The sequence below is a fragment of the Oncorhynchus mykiss genome, chromosome 30 (assembly GCF_013265735.2).
Source record: "Oncorhynchus mykiss isolate Arlee chromosome 30, USDA_OmykA_1.1, whole genome shotgun sequence".
NCBI classification, from domain to species: Eukaryota; Metazoa; Chordata; class Actinopteri; order Salmoniformes; family Salmonidae; genus Oncorhynchus; species Oncorhynchus mykiss.
Window position 1 is genome coordinate 10,359,900 of NC_050570.1, and position 25,704 is coordinate 10,385,603.

Below are 25,704 nucleotides of genomic sequence, written 5' to 3' on the forward strand. Positions count from 1 at the left end.
AGAGAGAGAGAGAGAACCCACACCAATTATTGTAAATGTTGATTTATAACATCGTGCAAATGTCTAGTATGAATAAGGTCCCTAAAAATATAAATATGACATAAGAGGACATTAATCTGCAGAGTTTTGCTGTTTGGGAGAGAAGCTTTATAAGGATCAGCTTGAATGTTCCACACAGCGACGAATAAATACACTATCAAGCCTCTATATAAGAGCAGATTGCACAATATGTCTGGGTTGATTTGGATGTTCCTCTTGAAGCATGACATCCTGTTTCCATTGCTTTGCATCATTGTAGCTTGTCAAGTTGGATTGTGTGAAAATGGGAATAGGAATAATGAATTAAAAAGCATCCATTTGAGTTGTTCTCCAATGGCCTGTCCTGGTTTGACACCTCAGTTTAATTGCAGCAATTAAACTGAGATGGATCTTCCTGGTAATCATTGTTCTCTATTGTTATAAAACTGAACTGTCATATCCCCACTCACACGCACACACTTCCCACTCGTTTTCCATGAGAAGTCGAGTGCTTTCACCCTGCGTGGGGTCAAAGAGTCCCATCGTTTACAGTAGAATGAGAATGACCTTTGACCCTTTTAGTTTAGTATTCCTGTTCTCCTCTCCTTCATCCCTCTGCTTCATCCTTCCATCTTATCCTTCTCGCCTGCCAGAAGAAAAACCCTTAACCATTGTGCCCTGCTGTGTGCTACTGTGTCTCGCAGCTTCTGACCGTCTCATTGTCTGCATCTATGAGGCTATTCACAGAGACTGGCTTGGGCCTAGGGTAGTGACGCGAGAATGGGGTGGGTTGAAACAGGTGCAGGGTTAAAACAAGGGTTTACACCGCAGCACTAGCATTATGCAGTCGGAATGATTTTCAGTGGAGTATTTTGTCATTACTGTGGAACTAGAAAGCCATATAAATGCATACATATTAAATCCATGTTTGGATTTGGGTGAGGTCCCGTGTGAAGAGTGACAGATCCTATATGTGCCTGAACGCAAGGTGTTGGTAACGGCTTGGTATGTGATGTGAATTAGCTTAGCAAATAATTCATGAAGCTCGAACCCAAGACTTCTGGCCTGCTAGCACGCGTCACCGCCCTCCCGACGCGTCGTACCAGTCGGCGCCAAGAGAAAAGCTAGCAAGAGAAAAGCTAGCAAGAGAAAAGCTATCAAGAGAAAAGCTAGTGAGTTTCACTCATCCCCATGGGCTACATGTACATGTGTATGCATCCATGAAACTGGAAAGTTTCGGAAGTGAATGTGAATTAACAGAAGCAGAAGAACAAAATGTGGTTTATTTATGTGTCTGCACCTGTGCTCTCTGTATCAAAGAGCCTGACCAGAGAGTGGCTCCAAGCCAGGCCAATCACCCCTTAGAGAGGAGTGTAAAAACTAGGAGGACACACACATCACACACACACACACACACAGACACAGAGGCTTCTTTAAGATGGCTTACTACCTAACTCTAAGTGTGTAAACATCACACAACGCATTGTCAGAGGGGTTTGACTACAATCAATATTTCAACTTTCAAAATGTTTGGCCTTCATGCAGCGTACATGGAGGGTTTCAACCTTTTGAGATCAGACAAACTATTTGACTGCACACAAACACCTGAATGCCTGAATGCTGGTGTATTGTCAGATCTGAGCGAACTTCTTCTGTGAAGTCCCATTGTGTGATATGCCGATGTCACAGTAGCCTGAGTCATTAAGACTGAAGTCAGGAGATGGTAAATCATTACTAAGGAACCACTGATTGAAAAAGCATGAGAACTACGCACTTCTCTTTCTCCCCTCATTTAAACACTGAATACCATTAAACACTTAATCCTATTAAACACTGAATCCTATTCAACACTGAATTCCATTCAGTACTGGATTCCATTCAACACTGAATACCATTAAACACTTAATCCTATTAAACACTGAATCCTATTCAACACCGAATTCCATTCAACACTGAATGCCATTAAACACTGAATATATATATATATATATATATATATATATATATATATATATATATATATATATATATATATGGAATTCACTGTATATTAAACAGTAAATTCCATTCAACACTGAATACCATTAAACACTTAATCCTATTAAACACCGAATCCTATTCAACACTGAATTCCATTCAACACTGAATGCCATTAAACACTGAATTCCAGGTTCCACGGAGGTTCCTTTTCTGTAGGTGTGATTCTCACTGGCTCCTGATCACATTGGGTATGCAGGTTTTTGTTCCAGCTAATTATCTTTTCATGTTCCTGAATGACTGATGAATGGCCTTGTTTTGCTTGTGTAAAAAAAAAACACGGGGAATAATTGGAACTTGGGTAGGACTGTACATGGACATTTGACTTTTCACTGTTTTTCCTGATACAACCATGATGTCCTTCCTCTTGCAGAGGCCTCTGGGCTCTATGCCGCAGGGCCCTAAGTGGATTTGGAGGGCCCTACGCCAGGCGTTTGGACGGCCCCTCATCATCAGCATCACCTTCCGCTTCCTGGCTGACCTTCTGGGCTTCGCTGGGCCCCTCTGTATCTCTGGCATCGTCCATCACATCAGCAAGGACAACCGCACCATACAGCCCCCGGTGAGAAGACATTATACGTACACCAGTAGACGGCTGCTGAGGGGAGGATGGCTCGTAGTAATGCCTGGAATGGAGTCAATAGATTGGTATCAACCACATGTTTGATACCATTCCGTTGACTCCATTCCAGGCATTACTATGAGCCGTCCTCGTATGTATGCAAGGTTGAATACAACCTTGCATACGTTTGAAAGGTCTATAATTTTGACACAATTTTTACCCTAGATGCCTTCCACTTATAGGCATGCCTAATTTAGACATTTTTTAACAACATGATGTTTTGCTCCAAATGGATAACTTGAAATAACATAACTTGTTTTTTTTATGTGATTATTTATTAGCCTAGTGGTTAGAAGTATTTAGGCATATCGTGTGAATAAGGCCTCATGATTATTTATTAGCCTAGTGGTTAGATGTATTAGACATATCATGTGAATAAGGCCTCATGTGAAATCATTGTCTTAAGTGCAAGATATAATGTTGCATGTAGGTCTAGATTATTTATGGGTTGATCATATAAAAATATCAAAACATTATGTTAACAACTCCAAAGAAATGTCCTGTCTGTGGTGGAGGAAGCACTGACTCACTGCCTTTTTCTATTATCAAAACACCTGCTGGTAACTCTTAACTGGTTAGGACTGCTCATGAGGTGTCCTAAATATCTGCTGACTAGGTGTGTGTCACGTTCTGACCTTAGTTCCTTTTTTTAGGTCTCTATTTTTGGTTTGGTCAGGGCGTGAGTTGGGGTGGGCATTCTATGTTTTTGTTCTATGTTTTGTATTTCTGTGTTTGGCCTGGTATGGTTCCCAATCAGAGGCAGCTGTCTATCGTTGTCTCTGATTGAGAACCACACTCAGGTAGCCTGTTCCCACCTGTGTTTGTGGGTAGTTGTTTCCTGTTTTGTGTTTTGTCACGTGATAGGACTGTTTCGTTTTTTCGTTGTTCCACCTTTGTTATTTTGTGTTCAGATGAATAAAGTTAACATGGACACGTACCACGCTGCATTTTGGTCCGATCCTTCATATTCCTCATCGGACGAGGACGAGAATCGTTACAGTGTGACTCTTATAATGAATGAGGCTTCATGTATAGCTTTTATATTTTAGAAATAAGAGTAGGAGTAAAATGTCTCTATTCTCATAACTTATGACCCATTGTCTACTCTGAGATGCTTTGTGGATACGAGCCCAGGTCTCCATTCTGAAATTACATTTACTGTCCTCCTCCAAGCATAACTGTCCTCAAAGGTGAAATCCTTGAGCCTAATGACTGGTCTGCTGCTGTCTGTTTGTCTGTCTGTCTGTCTCTCTGACTCCTCTCACAATCCACTCGGAGCAGGACATGGGCGCATCTGTCAATCTTTCAGATCTCCTGTACTGACCCCAGTCAGATCCCCTCTCCTGCTGTAATGATAGATTCTCAGTTATTGGTTTGAAAGTCACAGAGTTGCAAAGTGTAATATTGCTGTAGCTCCTCATAGAAGGCAAATAAGGTATGCCCTCTCCTCCAGGAGTATGCTCTCTCCTGAAGAAAAGGTCTTTGAGGATTTTGTTGAATGTCACTGAGTTAGTTAAGCAATAGAATTTCTAAAGAGGAGCTGATTTGGAAACATTGGGTGGCCATGTTGTCTGTAGTCACTCATAGAAGGCATATGGTGTTCTCCTCTGTCTCCATCTTGACAGTGTGTTTGATCCGAGGGTAGACTAAAATAGTCGCCCCCGGAAGAGATGAAAGATTAAAGAGAGATATCAAGCTAAAAATATTGCCATTAGACAGACAAGAAAAGGCTGTGTAGTCAACTGATAAATGCATTGTCATGGAACATGGCAATAGGGGCAGCAGGTAGCCTAGAAGTTAGAGCATTGGACTAGTAACTGAAAGGTTGCAAGATCGAATCCCTGAGCTGACAAGGTAAAAATCTGTCATTCTGCCCCTGAACAAGGCAGTTAACCCACCTTTCCTAGGTTGTAATTGAAAATAAGAATTTGTTCTTAACTGACTTGCCTAGTTAAATAAAGACAATAATATTTGCTTATTGTGAATGCGTGGAATGGAGCACCCAGATGTTCTGAGCACTCGAAAGAATGCATGGGAGTGCATTCAAAGAAAGTATTTTATTTGACATGCACTCGGGACAGGAGTCAGCTGTATTTCATTATAACACTGTAAAAAGTGTGTGCGAGAGAGAGGGAGTGGGAGAAGGGGGGGGGGGGGGGGGGGGGGAAGAGACAGGTAGAAATCCTCTGTGTACAACATAAAACACCAAATAATGCATGCAGAGCAGAATTAGGCCGATACCTGCTAATTATCAAAATCCAGAAATGAGTGGTTAAATTCTACAACCACCTAAAACGAAGCGATTTCCAAACCTTCCATAAGAAAGACATCACTTACAGAAATATGGAGAAGAGTCCCCTAAGCAAGCTGGTCCTGGGGCTCTGTTCATAGACCCCACAGAGCCCCAGGACAACAACACAATTACACCCAACCAAATCATGAGAAAACTCAAATCTATTTACTTGACACATTGGAAAGAATTAACAAAAAAACTGAGCAAACTAGAATGCTATTTGGCCCTAAACAGAAAGTACACAGTGGCAGAATACCTGACCACTGTAACTGACCCAAAATTAAGGAACTCTTTGACTATGTACAGACTCAGTGAGTATAGCTTTGCTATTGAGAAAGGCCGCCGTAGGCAGACATGGCTTTCAAGAGAAGACAGGCTATGTGCACACTGCCCACTAAATGTGGTGGAAACTGAGCTGCACTTCCCAACCTCCTGCCAAATGTATGACAATATTAGAGACACACATTTCCCTCAGATTACACAGATCCACAAAGAATTTGAAAACAAACCCAATTTTGATAAACTCCCATATCTACTGGGTGAAATACCACCGTGTGCCATCACAGCAGCAACCAGTGGAGAACAAACACCACTGCAAATACAACCCATATTTCTGTTTATTTATTTTCCCTTTTGTACTTTTATTTTTTTCACATCGTTACAACACTGTATATGAACATAATATGACATTTGTAATGTCTTTATTCTTTAGGAACTTCTGTGAGTGTAATGTTTACCGTACATTTTTATTGTTTATTTCACTTTTGTTTATTATCTACTTCACTTGCTTTGGCAATGTTAACATATGTTTCCCATGCCAATAAAGCCCTTTAAATTGAATTGAGAGAGAGGTACCTACTAAATGATTTATAGCCCTAATAGAATGATGCATTTATTACATGTCTTGTTCCAGTACGAATGGCTCCTTAGAGATAGGAGAGAAGATATCTCTCTCGCCTGAGACCCTTTACGGCATAATCAGAGGTCAGGGTTTCACACCTGAAGGATGACCTCTGTTGGTGTATTGCGCTTCCTTAAGACAGTGGATTTGTTATGGGAATGACCCCAGTCTTGGTGTGATTCACTGGTAGAACTGAATGACATCCATCATCATTACAGTGCAGAGAGAGAGAGAGAGAGTGTTCCAAGAACAGCTGGCCAGAGTGTTATGGTGTGTAATTAGATAAGATACAACAGATGACTCAGATCACTCAGACGACTTTAAGTGGACTGTTGATTGATCATCTTAAGGAATTTCTGGGAGTTATTCTCCTCAGTGGATTAGGAATGGTTCAGTAATTTCCTTATAGAAAATCAAAGCATTTCCCTACTCTAATGTACATATTCTCTTTGATGCTTGATCATTGTAAACAGATGTGGTTGGATATTAGTAGTAGATCTCTGTTGTAGATTTTTTTTACCCTGCCATTTCATAACAATCACAGTCAGACTCACCATACTGGAGTGGCTGTTCTTTCCCTTACCCTCCCTGCTGGTAGCTTCTGGGAAGATCGCAACTGCGTACTCCTTGTATCCTTTCTCCTCATCTCCTTCTCAAAACCCATTGGATGAGAAAGCCAGAGGTACCGCCCCTCATACCTTCTCCTCCAATGGGTTTTGAGAAGGACGCAAGGAGTATATAATTGACCAGTGGTGGGAAAAGTACCCGATTCTCATACTTGAGTAAAGTAAAGATTCCTTAATAATAGAACATTATTCAAGTTAAAGTCACCCAAACAAATACTACTTAAGTAAAAGTCTAAAAGTATTTGGTTTTAAATATACTTAGGTATCAAAAGTAAAAGTACAAATAATTTCAAATGGCTTATTAAACAAACCAGACGTTTTTTGGGGGGGTTATTTACGGATAGCCAGGGGCACACTCCAACACGCAGACATCATTTACAAACTAAGCATTTACAAATCAAGGATGGGAATTGGACCATTTTCCTGTCCTGCTAAGCATTCAAAATGTCATGTCAGAGTACTTTTGGGTGTCAGGGAAAATGTATGGAGTAAAAAGTACATTATTTTCATTACGAACATGGTGAAGTAAAAGTAGTCAAAAAGATAAATAGTAAAGTACAGATACCCCCTTAAACTACTTAAGTAGTACTTTAAAATGTTTTTTACTTTCCACCATGTACTTTCCACCACTGCAATTGAGATCTTCCCCCTGTCTGTGTGAGTAGGATACTGACTGGCCGTACTGGGTTTCTCTCGCTGTGCTTTCAGATAAAGCTGCTGGGGGTCTACTTTATCTCCTCTCAAGAGTTCTTGGCGAATGCCTACGTGCTAGCCGTGCTGCTGTTCTTCGCCCTCATCCTGCAGAGAACCTTCCTCCAGGCCTCGTATTATGTGGCTATTGAGACCGGCATTAATTTACGAGGGGCTATACAGGTACTGTACTGTAGGCTGATAGACAGTAGGGACCACATAGCAAAAAATGTGGACCTCTACAGTGTGATCTCTGTAGACTTTCACATACATCACACATTGATCCCTTACGTTTATTCTTATTCTCTATTACTTAGCAACAGCGCTAGAAAAGCATCTGCAGTGTCAATACCTCTATATTGTGCAGTGTGCTTGTCTATTGCAGCTAAGTGTAACTCATAAAGGGTAGGGTCACACATGGTTTCCTATGTTGGGGTTATTATACACGTGTAGCAGAGGGAACTAAGAATGAATGTTGCCAAGCAACATCATATTTTAGGTGAGTTATAGTTAAGGCTATGTCCTCTGGTAACCATAAAAACACAAGTTCATTGATTGGTTTCCCTATGATGCGTCTGGCTGTGTTCTCCTTCCAGACTAAGATCTACAATAAGATCATGCGGCTGTGCACCTCCAACATGTCCATGGGAGAACTGACCGTAGGACAGATTTGTAACCTGGTGGCCATAGATACCAACCAGCTCATGTGGTTCTTCTTCCTCTGTCCCAACCTGTGGGCCATGCCAGTCCAGGTGAGACCTATTCTCTTCTACCCTACTTTACTCTACACTAGTTTACTCAACACTACAATACACTACTCTACTTGATTAGGGTAGGTCCTGTACAGTTTTATTTGATTCTATTCTATCCGGGTCTATTCAGTTTGGTTCTAGTCTAGTCTACTGTATTAAAGGTAAAGCCAGGATGTTTCTACCCAGGGTAGAAAAGGAAAGAAGCCCGGCAGGCAGAAAAGAAGCCCACCATGGAGTTGAAGTAGATTCATGGCATGTTGTATATTACATCAGAACACTGTGACCTTCAAGTTTATGCTCCCTGCCCCATGACATGTATAAGTTTATGCTCCCTGCCCCATGACATGTATAAGTTTATGCTCCCTGCCCCATAGCATGTATACGTTTATGCTCCCTGCCCCATGACATGTATAAGTTTATGCTCCCTGCCCCATGGCATGTATAAGTTTATGCTCCCTGTCCCATGGCATGTATAAGTTTATGCTCCCTGCCCCATGACATGTATAAGTTTATGCTCCCTGCCCCATGACATGTATAAGTTTATGCTCCCTGCCCCATGGCATGTATAAGTTTATGCTCCCTGCCCCATGGCATGTATAGGTTTATGCTCCCTGCCCCATGACATGTATAAGTTTATGCTCCCTGCCCCATGGCATGTATAAGTTTATGCTCCCTGCCCCATGACATGTATAGGTTTATGCTCCCTGCCCCATGACATGTATAAGTTTATGCTCCCTGCCCCATGACATGTATACGTTTATGCTCCCTGCCCCATGGCATGTATAAGTTTATGCTCCCTGCCCCATGGCATGTATAAGTTTATGCTCCCTGCCCCATGGCATGTATACGTTTATGCTCCCTGCCCCATGGCATGTATAGTTAATGTTAAGCAGTGATGCTCTCTAATATCCCATCTCTATATCCGTACATGGAAATGGAAGGAAGGTGTTGGGGGTAAAAAAATAAAAAAATAAACTTATTTAGAAATACAGGTATATCAGTTACTGGTTTGATGTTCCCAGACTATTAAATAAAAACAGGAGTTCTCACAAATGTAATCTTCCAATATATTGTTCCAGGCTTGTTCCAGGCAGCTTTGGTATAGTTCTATCTCCTAGCCTGGAACTACTATCAGTGGTGCAGATACACAACCCTTATGAAGAACACCTGATGGATCAGGGGATGGATCAGGGGGAACCAGGGGCCTTTAAAATTGTTTTACTTTTCCTTAGTTTGTCTTCTTGTCCTGCTTTTGTCGTGGGCGTCTTGTTGTTTGCCCAATATACTCGTCTGTCTGTCAGTCAGTCAGTCAGTCTGGTAAGAGAAGTTTCTTTGTTAGTTCAAGCTGAGAGTTCCCTTATCTCTCTCTACCAGGGAGAACGCTGTGTCTCCCGACTCACATTTTCTTTCTTTCTCTCTCTCTCACACTCTCTCTCTTTTCCCTGGTAGAGTAAGATTCCATTTTGTTACCTTTCATTTGTGTTCTTCACAATGTGACATTGTGTGCATTTAACAAGAGTAAAAATCCTAGGCCCAAACCACTGTAGAAAACAAGCTCAGAGTAACAGTGTAACAGTGACTGACACTATAGGCACACGGATTAGTTTTAGGGATTAAGTAGAGGAGTGAAGAAGACTGTCTGGGGGGGTTCATAATGCATGAAATTGAAAACGATAAAAGCTAAATGAAATATGTTGGGCTACATTAAGAATACTTTAGGAAGTTTAGTTGAACTATTTGTTCCTGTCCAAACGAGGGGAGAATGAACGGGTGAATCCATGTCAGAAAACAATTTACTACTGGATGTGTTTTATATGAATGGTTCTCAGCTCAGGCACGTGTGTGTCCATACCAACCCCTCTGACTTACAGCGTTGACAATATGTTGATTCTTGCCTCGTATTTCAAAGGCATAGAGTAGTTAGTTGTAACTACAATTATTCAGCAGGATTACTATGCCTCTGATCCTCCTTCGCTATAAATCTCTCTTTTTGTGCATAAAGCCAATTCCAAGGAGTTCAACAGATGTCAAGAGCGTCCATTTTCCAATATAATGTTCCAGGCAGCCTTGGTGACACGTATTTTTGGTCCTCTATAATTTAATTTCCCTTTTTCATTTGAGTCACGTGTTCTAGAAACCAGCATATTTTTTTGTGCACAACTCCTATTCCAAAGAGTTCAAGACCATTTTCAAGATTAGTTCTCTAATGTGGACAATCTAATAAAAAGCTAAAATGTGACAACACACAAATAGTTAGAAAGGTGCTAAATAACAGAAAAGTAAACTTGTGAAAACATAAAGAAGGTTGCACACTCCCAATGAGTTATTGGGTATCACTAACATTTTAGCACACAGGGCCTTCTTCAGGGTTACATAATGAGATCAGCCAGAGATAGAAACAGTGGCCAAGGTTTCACAACCATACTGGATACCAAATCAAATCAAATCAAATGTATTTGTCACACACACATGGTTAGCAGATGTTAATGCGAGTGTAGCGAAATGCTTGTGCTTCTAGTTCCGACAATGCAGTAATAACCAACGAGTAATCTAACCTAACAATTCCACAACTACTACCTTCTACACACAAGTGTAAAGGGATAAAGAATATGTACATAAAGGTATATGAATGAGTGATGGTACAGAATGGCATAGGCAAGATGCAGTAGATGGTATCGAGTACAGTATATACATATGAGAGGAGTAAGGTAGGGTATGTAAACAAAGTGGCATAGTTTAAAGTGGCTAGTGATACATGTATTACATTATATTAAGTAGCATTGTTTAAAGTGGCTAGTGATATATTTTACATCAATTTCCATCAATTCCCATTATTAAAGTGGCTGGAGTTGAGTTAGTGTGTTGGCAGAAACCACTCAATGTTAGTGGTGGCTGTTTAACAGTCTGATGGCCTTGAGATACAGTAGAAGCTGTTTTTCAGTCTCTCGGTCCCAGCTTTGATGCACCTGTACTGACCTTGCCTTCTGGATGATAGCGGGGTGAACAGGCAGTGGCTCGGGTGGTTGTTGTCCTTGATGATCTTTATGGCCTTCCTGTGACATCGGGCGGTGTAGGTGTCCAGGAGGGCAGGTAGTTTGCCCCCGGTGATGCGTTGTGCAGACCTCACTACCCTCTGGAGAGCTTTACGGTTGTGGGTGGAGCAGTTGCCGCTCTCGATTGTGCATCTGTAGAAGTTTGTGAGTGTTTTTGGTGACAAGCCGAATTTCTTCAGCCTCCTGAGGTTGAAGAGGCGCTGCTGCGCCTTCTTCACGATGCTGTCTGTGTGGGTGGACCAATTCAGTTTGGCTGTGATGTGTACGCCGAGGAACTTAAAACTTACTACCCTCTCAAAACATACTACTCTCGTCAAGAGGTTCAGACCTCTACGTGTGAAGGTGTTGGACTCATAGACACAGGGCTGCAGGTTTAAGTCTCACTCTGGCTACTTCCTAAATCTGCTCTGGTCTTCTAACATAGCATTACAATCAATTCTAATTCTAGCCAGATCCCTTTGATCTGTTTTTCCCTGTAGTCACTGTCAGTTTAAAAGCCTTTGTTAAGGCTTAAAGTGCAAGTGATAGAAAACACCAAATATCAGTTGGCATAGTGTAATATACAGTTAAATATTCACTATTAGCAATTGCTGATTTTATTTTTTAACAATTGAACAATAAAGTGCTGTGTATATATATATTATTTTGCTGCAGCATCCTGTGGATGTGGTGCATTGTGGAGAAATATTGTGGGAGGAGAAAGAATCGCTGACTAATTAACATATTTTAAGGCGTGCCGTGTAAGTGGCTATATTTGTTTCACCCATTAGTAAGAGTCGTGTACCAATGTAAGTGATATGTGGCAGTAGTTCCCTGACAAGTCATTGTATGTATATATGAAACAGATCAGAGTGGTAGCAGGTCTTAAACCTTTTACTTGTGACCGACTGCCTCGATTTGGTCTTGTGTAGGACAAATTTAAGTGGTGTTTTTTAAATAGGAAAAAAGTAGAGACTCAGAGCTAGAAAATGTTATGTTAACTTGCAATAAAAACAACTTTCTGACTAAATTAGAAACTTATGTCTGAAAATGTAGCTAGACTCTTAAACATAGATAAACGCTTCACGGCAGACTGGAACCATTTAACTCTGTTTTGTCTGTAGCATCTTGTTTGGCCAGCGTTGTGTCAAGTCACTCTGGTTCACACTGACTGTGGCATGTGCAGAAAGTAGCCCATCACTTTTCACAATTTATCTTTCGATAGCACTTGCTAAATTCAGATGTTGTTGAGAAATGTGCCAAACTTTTGTAGTTCTCAGTGGTTAACGTTGTATCTTTCAAAAACAACGCGGTAGAAATGACTGTCAACACATTCTGAGCAGCTCACATTACAAACAGAAGCATGCTACATGGCAGACCAATCTAAACTCATCTCCCGGCATGCTCATGTCCATTCTCTCTGTTCTTCCCTGCAATCATGGCCAGTTTGGAAACCTTTGTTTAGACCTCTAGAAATACAAGTGATATAAAACACCTAGTATTCATTAATATTCTGTAATATGCAAATTAATACAGCCAACCTGCTTGCTATAATATCTTGGAATTATAGTAAAATACTGTAGAAATACCTATCTTACTGTTTAATGTTGTGTATTGTACTGTGTTTCATTGCTCTGGCAACAAGTTACCGTCAACATCTCAGTATTGTATTGGCACAATCCAGACATAATCAGAGATATATCTTAAACCATCTTAATTTGAAGACCAATGTATCCTTAACTACAACATTTTCATTAATGGATAATAATAATGTATGCACAAACTCTAAATTGCTAGGGACAAGAACACCCACTAAATGACCAAAATGTTTTTGTAAATGTGAAAATGAAAATGTGCAAAGAACACTGTCTCAGCCTCCAGTATTTATGCTGCAGTAGTTTATGTATCGGGGGGCTGGGGTCAGTTTGTTATATCTGGAGTACTTCTCCTGTCCTATTCGGTGTCCTGTGTGAATCTAAGTGTGCGTTCTCTAATTCTCTCCTTCTCTCTTTCTCTCTCTCGGAGGACCTGAGCCCTAGGACCATGCCCCAGGACTACCTGACATGATGACTCCTTGCTGTCCCCAGTCCACCTGGCTGTGCTGCTGCTCCAGTTTCAACTGTTCTGCCTTATTATTATTCGACCATGCTGATCATTTATGAACATTTGAACATCTTGGCCATGTTCTGTTATAATCTCCACCCGGCACAGCCAGAAGAGGACTGGCCATCCCACATATGCTCTCTCTAATTCTCTCTTTCTTTCTCTCTCTCGGAGGACCTGAGCCCTAGGACCATGCCCCAGGACTACCTGACATGATGACTCCTTGCTGTCCCCAGTCCACCTGACTGTGCTGCTGCTCCAGTTTCAACTATTCTGCCTTATTATTATTCGACCATGCTGGTCATTTATGAACATTTGAACATCTTGACCATGTTTTGTTATAATCTCCACCCGGCACAGCCAGAAGAGGACTGGCCACCCCACATAGCCTGGTTCCTCTCTAGGTTTCTTCCTAGGTTTTGGCCTTTCTAGGGAGTTTTTCCTAGCCACCGTGCTTCTTCATCTGCATTGCTTGCTGTTTGGGGTTTTAGGCTGGGTTTCTGTACAGCACTTTGAGATATCAGCTGATGTACGAAGGGCTATATAAAATAAATTTGATTTGATTTGATTTGATTTGAACACTGAGTAATATGTCGCTGCATGGGTAAATCCGGTAATTTACTGTAAAAAAAACAGGTTACTGTAAAATTGATTACTGTAAAATTGATTATAGTAGCTGTACTGTAAAATAAATTACAGTAACTTACTGGACAATTGCTGCCAATAAGTTACTGTACATTTTACAGGAAATGTTTTACAGTGTGGCCTAGGCGAATGTTGCTCTGTTTGAAGGAGAAAGCGTGTAGCTAGTGTCGTGTCTTTGGCTATGCCGGATTAATTGATAAAACATGCTATTCTATAAAATGATTTATCCGTAATTAATATCATCTGATTGAGCTAATCATTTAAATGTAATTAACTGGAGAGTCGGGCATCACAAAATAACATTTATAGAGCTGTTATCTTCCGAATAAACTCTTAAAGACCTAGTAATATTTTACATCAATGGCAGTCAATATCAATCGTCATCTTACTTCAGTCTTGTAAATTCTTGGTTATCTGCAAGAATCCTGGCTAACAAGTTGAATCAGCAATACATAATTGGGTTTAATTATTTATTTACTAAATACCTAACTAATCACACAGAATTCACATACACACAATTAATCATAACTTGATTACAAATTACATCACAAAGGAAAACGTCCCAAGCGGGCGGAACAGATATGACAGCTTGGAAAAGGGGCTGGGTTGAGTGAAAGAGCAGGAGACTGAGGAACAAAGGGGAAAAGCTGTGCTATCATAAATACAGTATCTTGTGCATTCTAAATTACCGCTCATTTGGAGATGGAAAATGCAATAAATATTTACTCTGAGCTGCGCTTCAGTAGGTTGGTGGTAGATGGAAGGCCGTGTTGCCAAACCGAGTCCTTTGTCCTTTGAAGAATGTCTCTGGTTGTCAATTGCTTACGTTGTAGTAACGTCATTGGGTGATAGACGGGATACTCTGTCTGTTCCTTCCTAACCCTCGTTGCATCTGCTGTTGCTAACTCAATGGCTAGGAGGTATCACTTCTGTAGTGAATAAGAGTTCAAAGTTCATACCATTCGCAACCAAAGTTCACGCTGATGTTGGCTTCGTTCTGTATTTATTATCTGAACCATTCTGACATAGGACCGTCGTCCCCACATCTTCGGAACAGGAAGTTCTGTTGTCATCAAGGCTTTATATAGGAAGGGAGAAGAGGGCGTTTTTGAAAAGTTTTATAGCCCATGTCCCTTCACAGAGGTGGGCCACTGAGTGAGCAGCCCTAACTTATGAGAACCCACATCTCACATTTTAGAAGCTAAAATCACATTTCATCCCATCACAAATAATTTCATATTCAAACATTTAAATTGAACAACAATTCCATGTGAATCCGATAACTCTGATGTGTAGACTTTCCACTGTAGAGTTTATGTCATCTTATCATTGATGAGAATGTCTCAGATGACAACTGAACTGACATCATATTCATTAAGTACCACCGCATATGTTCAATTGTTCGGATTACCAGAATATACTTAATTTCCCACCACCTACTGATGTTCCCAGAATCTCTATGTTAACCAAGTTTTTTTAAACGTAACCTCAGTAGGTTAGAGAGAGGAAAAAAGGGGGGAAGAGGAATTTATGACTGTCATAAACCTATCCCCCAGGCCAACGTCATGACACTAGTATGAAATGTCACATCCGTCTCCATCACTTAGTGCTGTACCCCTCCCCCTCACTGTGAATCCTGGGGATGTGTGAATCAGGCTGTCACCGTGAGGATGCCAGGACATACAGGACAGGAGCCAAGGCCAGGTGGAGGAACACTACACATTAATCATCCATCAAGATGTCGTTATATCACAATTAAATAATAATTTATTAGCATTACCATACAGATGCCAAGACAGGACAGGAGCCAAGGCCAGGTGAATGAACTCAACATGACTAATCCATCATGTTCAATGCAGTTTCTGTGGTGAAGAATGCAATTAATACAGGCATACAGGCTGGAAAGGTCTCATGATTCACCATGTTTTTGTGAAGGACGAAGCATTGGTTTTAAAAACCTCACACTCTCTCCTGATTGTTTGTGCAGGGACACAGTGTGTGTGTGGATGTGCAGGGTGTGTCTTGTGATTATAGTGCATTCTGAAAGTATTCAGACCCCTTGACTTTTTCCACAATTTGTTACATTACAGCCTTATTCTAAAATGGATTAAATCGTTTTTCTTCCTCATCAATCTACACATAATACCCCATAATGACAAAACAAAAACAGATTAAGACATTTGTGCAAATTTATAAAAAAATAAATACAACTTAAACTTCAAATTTACATAAGTATTCAGACCCTTTACTCAGTACTTCATTGAAGCACCTTTGGCAGCGATTACAGCCTTGAGTCTTTTTGGGTAGGACGCTACAAACTTGGCAGCTGAAGTAAAATAAATATAAAATAAAACATTTAAATAAAGAAGAAAACAACAACAAAATAACAGTAGCAGGGCTATATACCGGGATTACTAGAACAGAGTCAATGTGCGGGGGCACCGGTTAGTCGAGGTAATTGAGGTAATATGTACATGCATAGTCACTTCAGAGATAAAGTGACTATGCATGGATAATAAACTGAGAGTAGCAACAGTGTAAAAATGGGGGTGGGGGAACAATGCAAATAGTCCGGGTAGCCATTTGATTAGCTGTTCAGGAGTCTTATGGCTTGGGGGTAGAAGCTGTTAAGAAGCCCTTTGGACCGAGATTTGGCGCTCTGGTACAGCTTGCTGTGCGGTAGTAGAGAGAACAGTCTATGACTAGGGTGGCTTGAGACTTTGGCAATTGTAGGGCCTTCCTCTGACACTGCCTGGTATAGAGGTCCTGAATAGAGGTCCTGAATGGCAGGAAGCTTGGCCCCAGGGAGGCCAAGCAGTTGCCATACCAGGCGGTGATGCAACCGGTCAGGATGCTCTCGATGGTGCAGCTGTAGAACTGGCATGGATCTGAGGACCCATGCCAAATATCTCCTGATGGGGTATAGGTATTGTCGTGCACTCTTCACGACTGTTTTGGTGTGTTTGATTGGGTTCAAGTCCGGGCTCTGGCTGGGCCACTCAAGGACATTCAGAGACTTGTCCCGAAGCCACTCCTGTGTTGTCTTGGCTGTGTGCTTAGGGTCGCTGTCCTGTTGGAAGGTGAACCTTCAACCCAGTCTGAGGTCCTGAGTGCTCTGGAGCAGGTTTTCATCAAGAATCTCTCTGTACTTTGCTCCGTTCATCTTTCCGTCTCTCAGTCCCTGCCGCTGAAAAACATCTCCACAGCATGATGCTGCCACCAAACAGATATAGGGAAGGAAATTACACAAGAAATTGAGTCCATGTGAGTCCAATGAGCGATGATGCGCGTGACTGGGAAAGGCAGGTGTGCGTACTGAAATTGGCTTGAGTGCGTAATGTTGGGGAGTCTGGCACCCTTGAGGGCCAGAGGAAGGAAGAGCGGTAGCAGACGTGACACCATAGGGATGGTGCCAGGTTTTGTCCAGACGTGACGCTTGTCATTCAGGGCAAAGAGTTCAATCTTGATTTCATCAGACCAGAGAATCTTGTTTTTCATGGTCTGAGAGTCTTTTAGGTGCCTTGTGTGTAGATTGGTATTGTTTGTAGATTGATGAGGATTTTTATTTATTTAATCCATTTTAGAAAAAGGCTGTAACATAACAAAATGTGGAAAAAGTCAAGGGGTCTGAATACTTTCCAAATGCACTGTAATTCTGTCTTTAAATCCACATCCAGATAATTCCATACCAGACAGTTTCCTCCTCATTCATTCACATCTCCTACCTCTCTGTTATTATTCAACACAGTAATCTCATCTCCTACCTCTCTGTCATTATTCAACACAGTAATCTCATCTCCTAACTCTCTGTCATTATTCAACACAGTAATCTCATCTCCTACCACTCTGTCATTATTCAACACATTAATCTCATCTCCTACAGGGCGATGGTCATTTAATTCCGTTACCTTTGCCTTCTTGGGTACAGGAACAATGGTGGCCATTTAAAGCAGGTGGGGACAGCAGACTGTGATAGGGAGATATTGAATATGTCCATTAACACTCCAGCCAGATGGTCTGCATATGCTCTGAGGACACGGCTAGGGATGTCAACTGGGCTGGCAGCCTTGCGAGGGTTAACACATTTAAATGTCTTACTCACATCAGCCACAGAGAAGGAGAGTCCACAGTCCTTGGTAGTGGGCCACGTCGGTGGCACTGTATTATCCTCAAAGCGGGCAAAGAAAGTGTTCAGTTTGTCTTGAAGCAAGACGTCGGTGTCCGTGACGTGGCTGGTTTTCTTTTTGTCTGTAGACCCTGCTACTACGTCTTGTGTCTGAGCCGTTGAATTACGGCTCCACTTTCTCTCTATACTGACATTTCGCTTGTTTGATTGCCTTGCGGAGGGAATAACTATACTGTTTGTATTCGGCCATAATCCCAGTCACCTTTCTATAGTTAAATGTGGTGGTTTGCGCTTTCAGTTTTGCACGAATGCTGCCATCTATCCACGGTTTATGGTTAGGGTAGGTTTTAGTAGTCACAATGGGCATAACATCTCCTATGCACTTCCTTATAAACTCACTCACCAAATCAGTGTAAACGTCTATATTATAATCTGAGGCTACCTGGAACATGTCCCAGTCCGCGTGATCAAAACAATCTTGAAGCGTGAATTCCGATTGGTCAGACCAGCGTTGAATAGTTCTTAACACGGCTACATCCTGTTTGAGTTTCTGCCTATAGGAAGGGAGGAGCAAAATGGAGTCGTGGAGGGCGGGGGAGGGCCTTGTATTCATCGTGGAAGTTAGTAATCTCATCTCCTACCACTCTCTGTCATTATTCAACACTGTAGTCTCGTCTCCTACCACTCTCTGTCATTATTCAACACTGTAGTCTCATCTCCTACCGCTCTGTCATTATTCAACACCGTAGTCTCATCTCAAATATTTTCCCTGATCTCAACATTTCCAAGGTTTAAAAACCCGGATCAAGTTTGTGTATTGTATTGTCCAGATCATTGTGGGGGTGATTCTACTCTACTACCTCCTGGGAATCAGTGCCTTGATCGGGGCCACAGTCATCGCTGTCCTGGCCCCTGTCCAGTACTTTGTGGCCACCAAGCTGTCCCAAGCACAGAAGAGCACTCTGGTAAGTAATATGCCATTTAGCAGACTTTTTTTTATCCAAAGTGATTTATAGCTAGGCATGCATACGTATTACTTAAAGTTGGTCCCAGGAATCAAACCCACTGCGTTGGAAGGACCATGCTCTACCAACTGTGCTAGCACCCTTCATTAAGCAATTAGCTTTCTTTTTCTTTTTTTTATCCTCCTGAAATCTGCTCCTGCATTCATGCTCCCCAACTTGAACCCTGAGTGGTCATGCTCCCCAACTTGAACCCTGAGTGGTCATGCTCCCCAACTTGAACCCTGAGTGGTCATGCTCCCCAACTTGAACCCTGAGTGGTCATGCTCCCCAACTTGAACCCTGAGTGGTCATGCTCCCCAACTTGAACCCTGAGTGGTCATGCTCCCCAACTTGAACCCTGAGTGGTCATCCTCCTCAAATGTAACCCTGAGTGGACATCCAAAAAGGAACAGGGAAAAACAAAAACCTGAATCTTCCTCAAATGTCAGAAAAAACTCATACAAAACTAAACCAAAAAGGTATCCTCATTCAATTACAAATCTTTCAGAACCATACATAGGTCGTGGAACCTGAGAGGATGGAACTGCTTTGGCAGTTAGTCTGGAGTACTCCATGTATGTATTATCCTATAGGAGTATATTATGGTATAGGAGTAGTTCATGATTGTGCGCACTATGGTATAGGAGTAGTTCATGTTTGTGTGTATTCTGTTGAAGGAATACTCCAGTCATTCAGATGTGTGTGTGTATTACCCTATAGGAGTACTACAGTCATTCAGATGTGTGTGTGTATCACCCTATAGGAGTACTCCAGTCATTCAGATGTGTGTGTGTGTGTGTGTGTGTGTATCACCCTATAGGAGTACTCCAGTCATTCAGATGTGGGTGTGTGTGTGTGTGTGTATCACCCTATAGGAGTACTCCAGTCATTCAGATGTGTGTGTGTATCACCCTATAGGAGTACTCCAGTCATTCAGATGTTTGTGTGTATCACCCTATAGGAGTACTCCAGTCATTCAGATGTGTGTGTGTATCACCCTATAGGAGTACTCCAGTGAGCGGTTGAAGAAGACCAATGAGTTGCTGCGGGGAATCAAGCTGCTGAAGCTGTATGCCTGGGAACACATCTTCTGTCACAGTGTGGAGGAGACCAGGGGCAAGGAGCTCACCAGTCTGCAGACCTTTGCCCTATATACGTCCATATCTAGTAGGTTACCTTACCTCAAATATACAGAGCTCTACACCATCCATATCTAGTAGGTTACGTTACCTACCTCTACAGGTACATATCTAGTAGGTTACCTTACCTCAAATACACAGAGCTCTACACCATCCATATCTAGTAGGTTACCTTACCTCAAATAGACAGAGCTCTACACCATCCATATCTAGTAGGTTACCTTACCTCAAATAGACAGAGCTCTACACCATCCATATCTAGTAGGTTACCTTACCTCAAATACACAGAGCTCTACACCATCCATATCTAGTAGGTTACCTTACCTCAAATACACAGAGCTCTACACCATCCATATCTAGTAGGTTACCTTACCTCAAGTACACAGAGCTCTACACCATCCATATCTAGTAGGTTACATTACCTACCTCTACAGGTCCATATCTAGTAGGTTACGTTACCTACCGCTACAGATCCACATCTAGTAGGTTACCTTACCTCAAATACACAGAGCTCTACACCATCCATATCTAGTAGGTTACGTTACCTACCTCTACAGATCCATATCTAGTAGGTTACCTTACCTACCTCTACATGGTTTATAAAATGTTACCCCTCTCAACAATGTGTCAGTTCTGCTAGAGTTTATAAAATGTTACCCCTCTCAACAATGTGTCAGTTCTGCTAGAGTTTATAAAATGTTACCCCTCTCAACAATGTGTCAGTTCTGCTAGAGTTTATAAAATGTTACCCCTCTCAACTATGTGTCAGTTCTGCTAGAGTTTATAAAATGTATGAACTGTAGTAGATTTTGCAATTCTGCAATCAGATTTGTTTTTGCAGTATTTTTTATTCATTTTACCTTTATTTAACGAGGCAAGTCAGTTAAGAACAAAATCTTATTTTCAATGATGGCCTAGAAACAGAGGGTTAACTGCCTTTTTCAGGGGCAGAACGACAGATGTGTACCTTGTCAGCTCAGGGATTCGATTTTGCAACCTTTCAGTTACTAGTCCAACGCCCTAACCACTAGGCTACCTGCTGCCCCAATTATTATCCAATGGTTTGCAAATTTAACCAATCACCACATAAAACAGTCGTATCACAGCAATATTAATCCATTACACTGTCTGACCACCGCAGTACAAAAGGAGGGCTCACAACGTTATCCAATCTCCACCCTTTTACTTCATGAAATGGTTCAATGTGTGTGTAACTCTCTCATTGCTGATGCTCTAGCTTAGTCCTAGACAACAACCGCTGTAAGCCATTCAGTTGAGCTGAGTCCCTGGAGAAAAACACAGCGAGGAAGACACGAGCTGAGATCCTGGAGAAAGACACAGCGAGGAAGACACGAGCTGAGATCCTGGAGAAAGACACAGCGAGGAAGACACGAGCTGAGATCCTGGAGAAAGACAGCGAGGAAGACACGAGCTGAGATCCTGGAGAAAGACACAGCGAGGAAGACACGAGCTGAGATCCTGGAGAAAGACACAGCGAGGAAGACACGAGCTGAGATCCTGGAGAAAGACACAGCGAGGAAGACACGAGCTGAGATCCTGGAGAAAGAAACAGCGAGGAAGATACGAGCTGAGATCCTGGAGAAAGAAACAGCGAGGAAGACACGAGCTGAGATCCTGGAGAAAGACACAGCGAGGAAGACACGAGCTGAGATCCTGGAGAAAGACACAGCGAGGAAGACACGAGCTAAGATCCTGGAGAAAGACACAGCGAGGAAGACACGAGCTGAGATCCTAGAGAAAGACACAGCGAGGAAGACACGAGCTGAGGTCCTGGAGAAAGACAGCGAGGAAGACACAAGCTGAGATCCTGGAGAAAGACAGCGAGGAATACACGAGCTGAGATCCTGGAGAAAGACACAGCGAGGAAGACACGAGCTGAGATCCTGGAGAAAGACACAGCGAGGAAGACACGAGCTGAGATCCTGGAGAAAGACACAGCGAGGAAGACACGAGCTGAGGTCCTGGAGAAAGACAGCGAGGAAGACACAAGCTGAGATCCTGGAGAAAGACAGCGAGGAATACACGAGCTGAGATCCTGGAGAAAGACACAGCGAGGAAGACACGAGCTGAGATCCTGGATAAAGACACTGTCTGTAGAGAGAGAGACTGAGAACCTGGAGAAAGACACTGTCTGTAGAGAGAGAGCCTGTGAGAGGGATTTCTGGAACAAACTGTATGTACAGTATCTGAACCATACTGTCACGTATCTAATGTTGCCTATGTGTCTCCTCGTTCTCAGTATTCATGAACGCAGCCATCCCTATCGCAGCTGTCCTGACCGTGAGTATTCATTCCAGTCATAAATGCCTAATCATATCTCATAGATGCCCTTCATAATACTGTCTACAGCCTAACCCAAATATCTGTCCTCCCTCACATTATAATATACTACTGTCTACAGCCTAGCCCAAATATCTGTCCTCCCTCACATTATAATATACTACTGTCTACAGCCTAGCCCAAATATCTGTCCTCCCTCACATTATAATATACTACTGTCTACAGCCTAGCCCAAATATCTGTCCTCCCTCACATTATAATATACTACTGTCTACAGCCTAGCCCAAATATCTGTCCTCCCTCACATTATAATATACTACTGTCTACAGCCTAGCCCAAATATCTGTCCTCCCTCACATTATAATATACCACTGTCTATAGCCTAGCCCAAATATCTGTCCTCCCTCACATTATAATATACTACTGTCTACAGCCTAACCCAAGTTTATGTCCTCCCTCACATTATAATATACTACTGTCTACAGCCTAGCCCAAATATCTGTCCTCCCTCACATTATAATATACTACTGTCTACAGCCTAGCCCAAATATCTGTCCTCCCTCACATTATAATATACCACTGTCTATAGCCTAGCCCAAATATCTGTCCTCCCTCACATTATAATATACTACTGTCTACAGCCTAACCCAAGTTTATGTCCTCCCTCACATTATAATATACTACTGTCTACAGCCTAGCCCAAGTTTATGTCCTCCCTCACTTTATTCACCATAGAACAGCATGTTTTCACCTCAATTCCCCCTCTAAAAATATTTCTCAGTGGATGGGCAATCCCTTTCCCCCAGTAAAGGGCACAGACCAGACCAGACTAGAATGGTATCGCTCATAATCCAATCAGTCTGGCATGTTGCCACTATAAAGGATGGCCAGTGACATTTCCCAGGGACACCGTAGAGGTTTGTGACATGGCAGGCCACTGTAAATCCCAGTTATATTTATGGTGGCTGGAGCCGTCAAGGCAGTTTTTGGTGTGGTGACAAATCCAGTATGGCAGACAGACAGGCAAACAGGCAGACAGACAGGCAAACAGACAGGCATAGAGAACACAAGGAGAAGTCCTTGAATGAGTGAAATGTATTTTGGAAAGAGACAGTGATTGGTTTATCCCTCACCCTTTGGAACACAAATTAAATAGAGATAGAGGGATAGAGAGAGAGGACAAACTGATGTCCTTCTGGATGAGCAATGTGGGTTTTGGAGACAGCGATTTGCTTATCACAGCCCTGAAATTCTCAAGTTAATCACAAACTAAATGAAGGGTAAAAACATTTGCAGAAATCAGTTTTAAGTGCATATCTTTGAGGGATATTTATTATTTCAGGACCAAATCCTGTACTGTAAGATGCAAGCACAGCTCCGACTACAGCACACATCTACCATTGACATCAATGCATGTTTATGTAAAAGTTTGTGTTGCTAACTTGAATTTGATTCCAGATTCAGAATCTCACCCACAATATACTGCATATGCTGGTTATTGGAGTGATTATGACAATTTTTTCTCTCTCCTCTCGTCATCTCCCTCTAGACGTTTGTGGTCCATGTGCACATCTCTGAGGAGGCTGACCTGTCCCCTGCTGTAGCCTTTGCCTCCTTGTCCCTGTTCCACATCCTGGTCACTCCTCTCTTCCTGCTCTCCAGTGTGGTACGGTCCACGGTCAAGGCCCTGGTCAGGTGAGCTGGGTATCATGGACACCAGATGTGGGGTAACTATAGTTTTAACTATGCTTTGTTTAAAGAAACTATTTTTCCAGGGGAAACAAATAGTTACTTTCGAGGTGACTAGAACTATTTGAATACAGATCTCAAAAATGACTACTTTTTTAAATGTCTTTTTTTATTTCACCTTTATTTAACCAGGTAGGCTGGTTGAGAACACCTTTATTTAACCAGGTAGGCTGGTTGAGAACACCTTTATTTAACCAGGTAGGCTGGTTGAGAACACCTTTATTTAACCAGGTAGGCTGGTTGAGAACACCTTTATTTAACCAGGTAGGGTGGTTGAGAACACCTTTATTTAACCAGGTAGGCTGGTTGAGAACACCTTTATTTAACCAGGTAGGCTGGTTGAGAACAAGTTCTCATTTACAACTGCGACCTGGCCAAGATAAAGCAAAGCAAAGCAGTGCGACACAAACAACAGAGTTACACATGGAATAAGCAAGCGTACAATAAATAACACAATAGAAAAAAAGAACGTCTATATACAGTGTGTGCAAATGGCGTGAGGAGGTAGGCAATAAATAGGCCATAGTAGTGAAGTAGTTAACATTTTGCAGATTAACACTGGAGTGATAAATGGGCAGATGATGTGCAAGTAGAAATACTGGTGTGCAAAAGAGCAGAAAAGTAAATAAAAACAATATGGGGATGAGGTAGGTAGATTGGGTGGGCTATTTACAGATGGACTATGTACAGCTGCAGCGATCGGTTAGCTGCTCAGATAGTTGATGTTTAAAGTTAGTGAGGGAAATATAATATACAGATCCCAAAAGATGACTCCTTTTTTACAGTGAACTTCCAGAAGACGTCTTAAGGTATTAGAAATACATCAAAACACAATAATATTGAAGTAAACACCCTTGCCAACTGACATAAAAATCATTTAAATACAGATCCCAGAAAATGACTACTTTTTAAAGATATTTAAATACAGATCCCAAAAATTGACAACTTTTTTAAACTGTTTAAATACAGATCCCCAGAAATTACTATTTTTTTTATTTTTATATTTAAATACAGATCCCAAAGATCTGAGAAAGCAACTACTTTTTAAAAAACTATTTGAATATAGATCTCAGGAGGTGACTACTTTTGGATTGGCTGCCTTCAACTAATGGCAGGGCTGTATCTGGAACTGCATGTTGCAGATAGAAATAGAATGAATAAAGAACACACAATCCCCTATAGTATTCCAAGCAATCTGACAGCCATATTTGATCTACACAATACATTTCTATCTGAACATTTTGTAAATGTCCATTCTCCTGAATGTCCATTGCCCCATGTGTACATAATCAACTCAAATCAATTACCCAATGATATTTTGTAGAGATAAGTTTAAATAAGTTGTTACCCTCAACTACTGTAGGACTCAACATGCCACTGAAAAGGTTAAAAGCTGCAATTCATTTTATAATATGTGAAAATACTGCAGAGAAGTTCAAAGCCATTTGCAAACATTGCAAACAGCAAGTTGGATGCTTGGCCAAAGCAACGTCGAACCTCTTTGTCCATCTGAGGGGAAGTGTTATGGTTTCAAACACACACTGTACCATCTTTAAAGGGATAGATTACTCAGAATACAAACTAACATTATGATCAACCTACATTGGTTGTAGTTGATTCAAGAAGGCCGTTTTGTGATATTTAGTTTCCCTTTGACAATTAAAAT

The 25,704-nt window shown here is 41.7% G+C and overlaps 1 protein-coding gene across 2 annotated transcripts in view; it reads left to right on the forward strand.

Annotated features, from left to right (window-relative positions):
- Positions 1–25,704, forward strand: part of LOC110522733 (ATP-binding cassette sub-family C member 8-like) — a 136,548-nt gene that overhangs the window by 37,791 nt on the left and 73,053 nt on the right. For both annotated transcript variants that reach the window (XM_036969078.1, XM_036969077.1), the window contains exons 6-12: positions 2,429–2,617; positions 7,206–7,370; positions 7,784–7,939; positions 18,676–18,810; positions 19,854–20,016; positions 22,249–22,289; positions 23,839–23,984. In XM_036969078.1, coding sequence (XP_036824973.1) covers positions 2,429–2,617; positions 7,206–7,370; positions 7,784–7,939; positions 18,676–18,810; positions 19,854–20,016; positions 22,249–22,289; positions 23,839–23,984 — 995 coding nt within the window. The remainder of the gene's footprint in view (positions 1–2,428; positions 2,618–7,205; positions 7,371–7,783; positions 7,940–18,675; positions 18,811–19,853; positions 20,017–22,248; positions 22,290–23,838; positions 23,985–25,704) is intronic.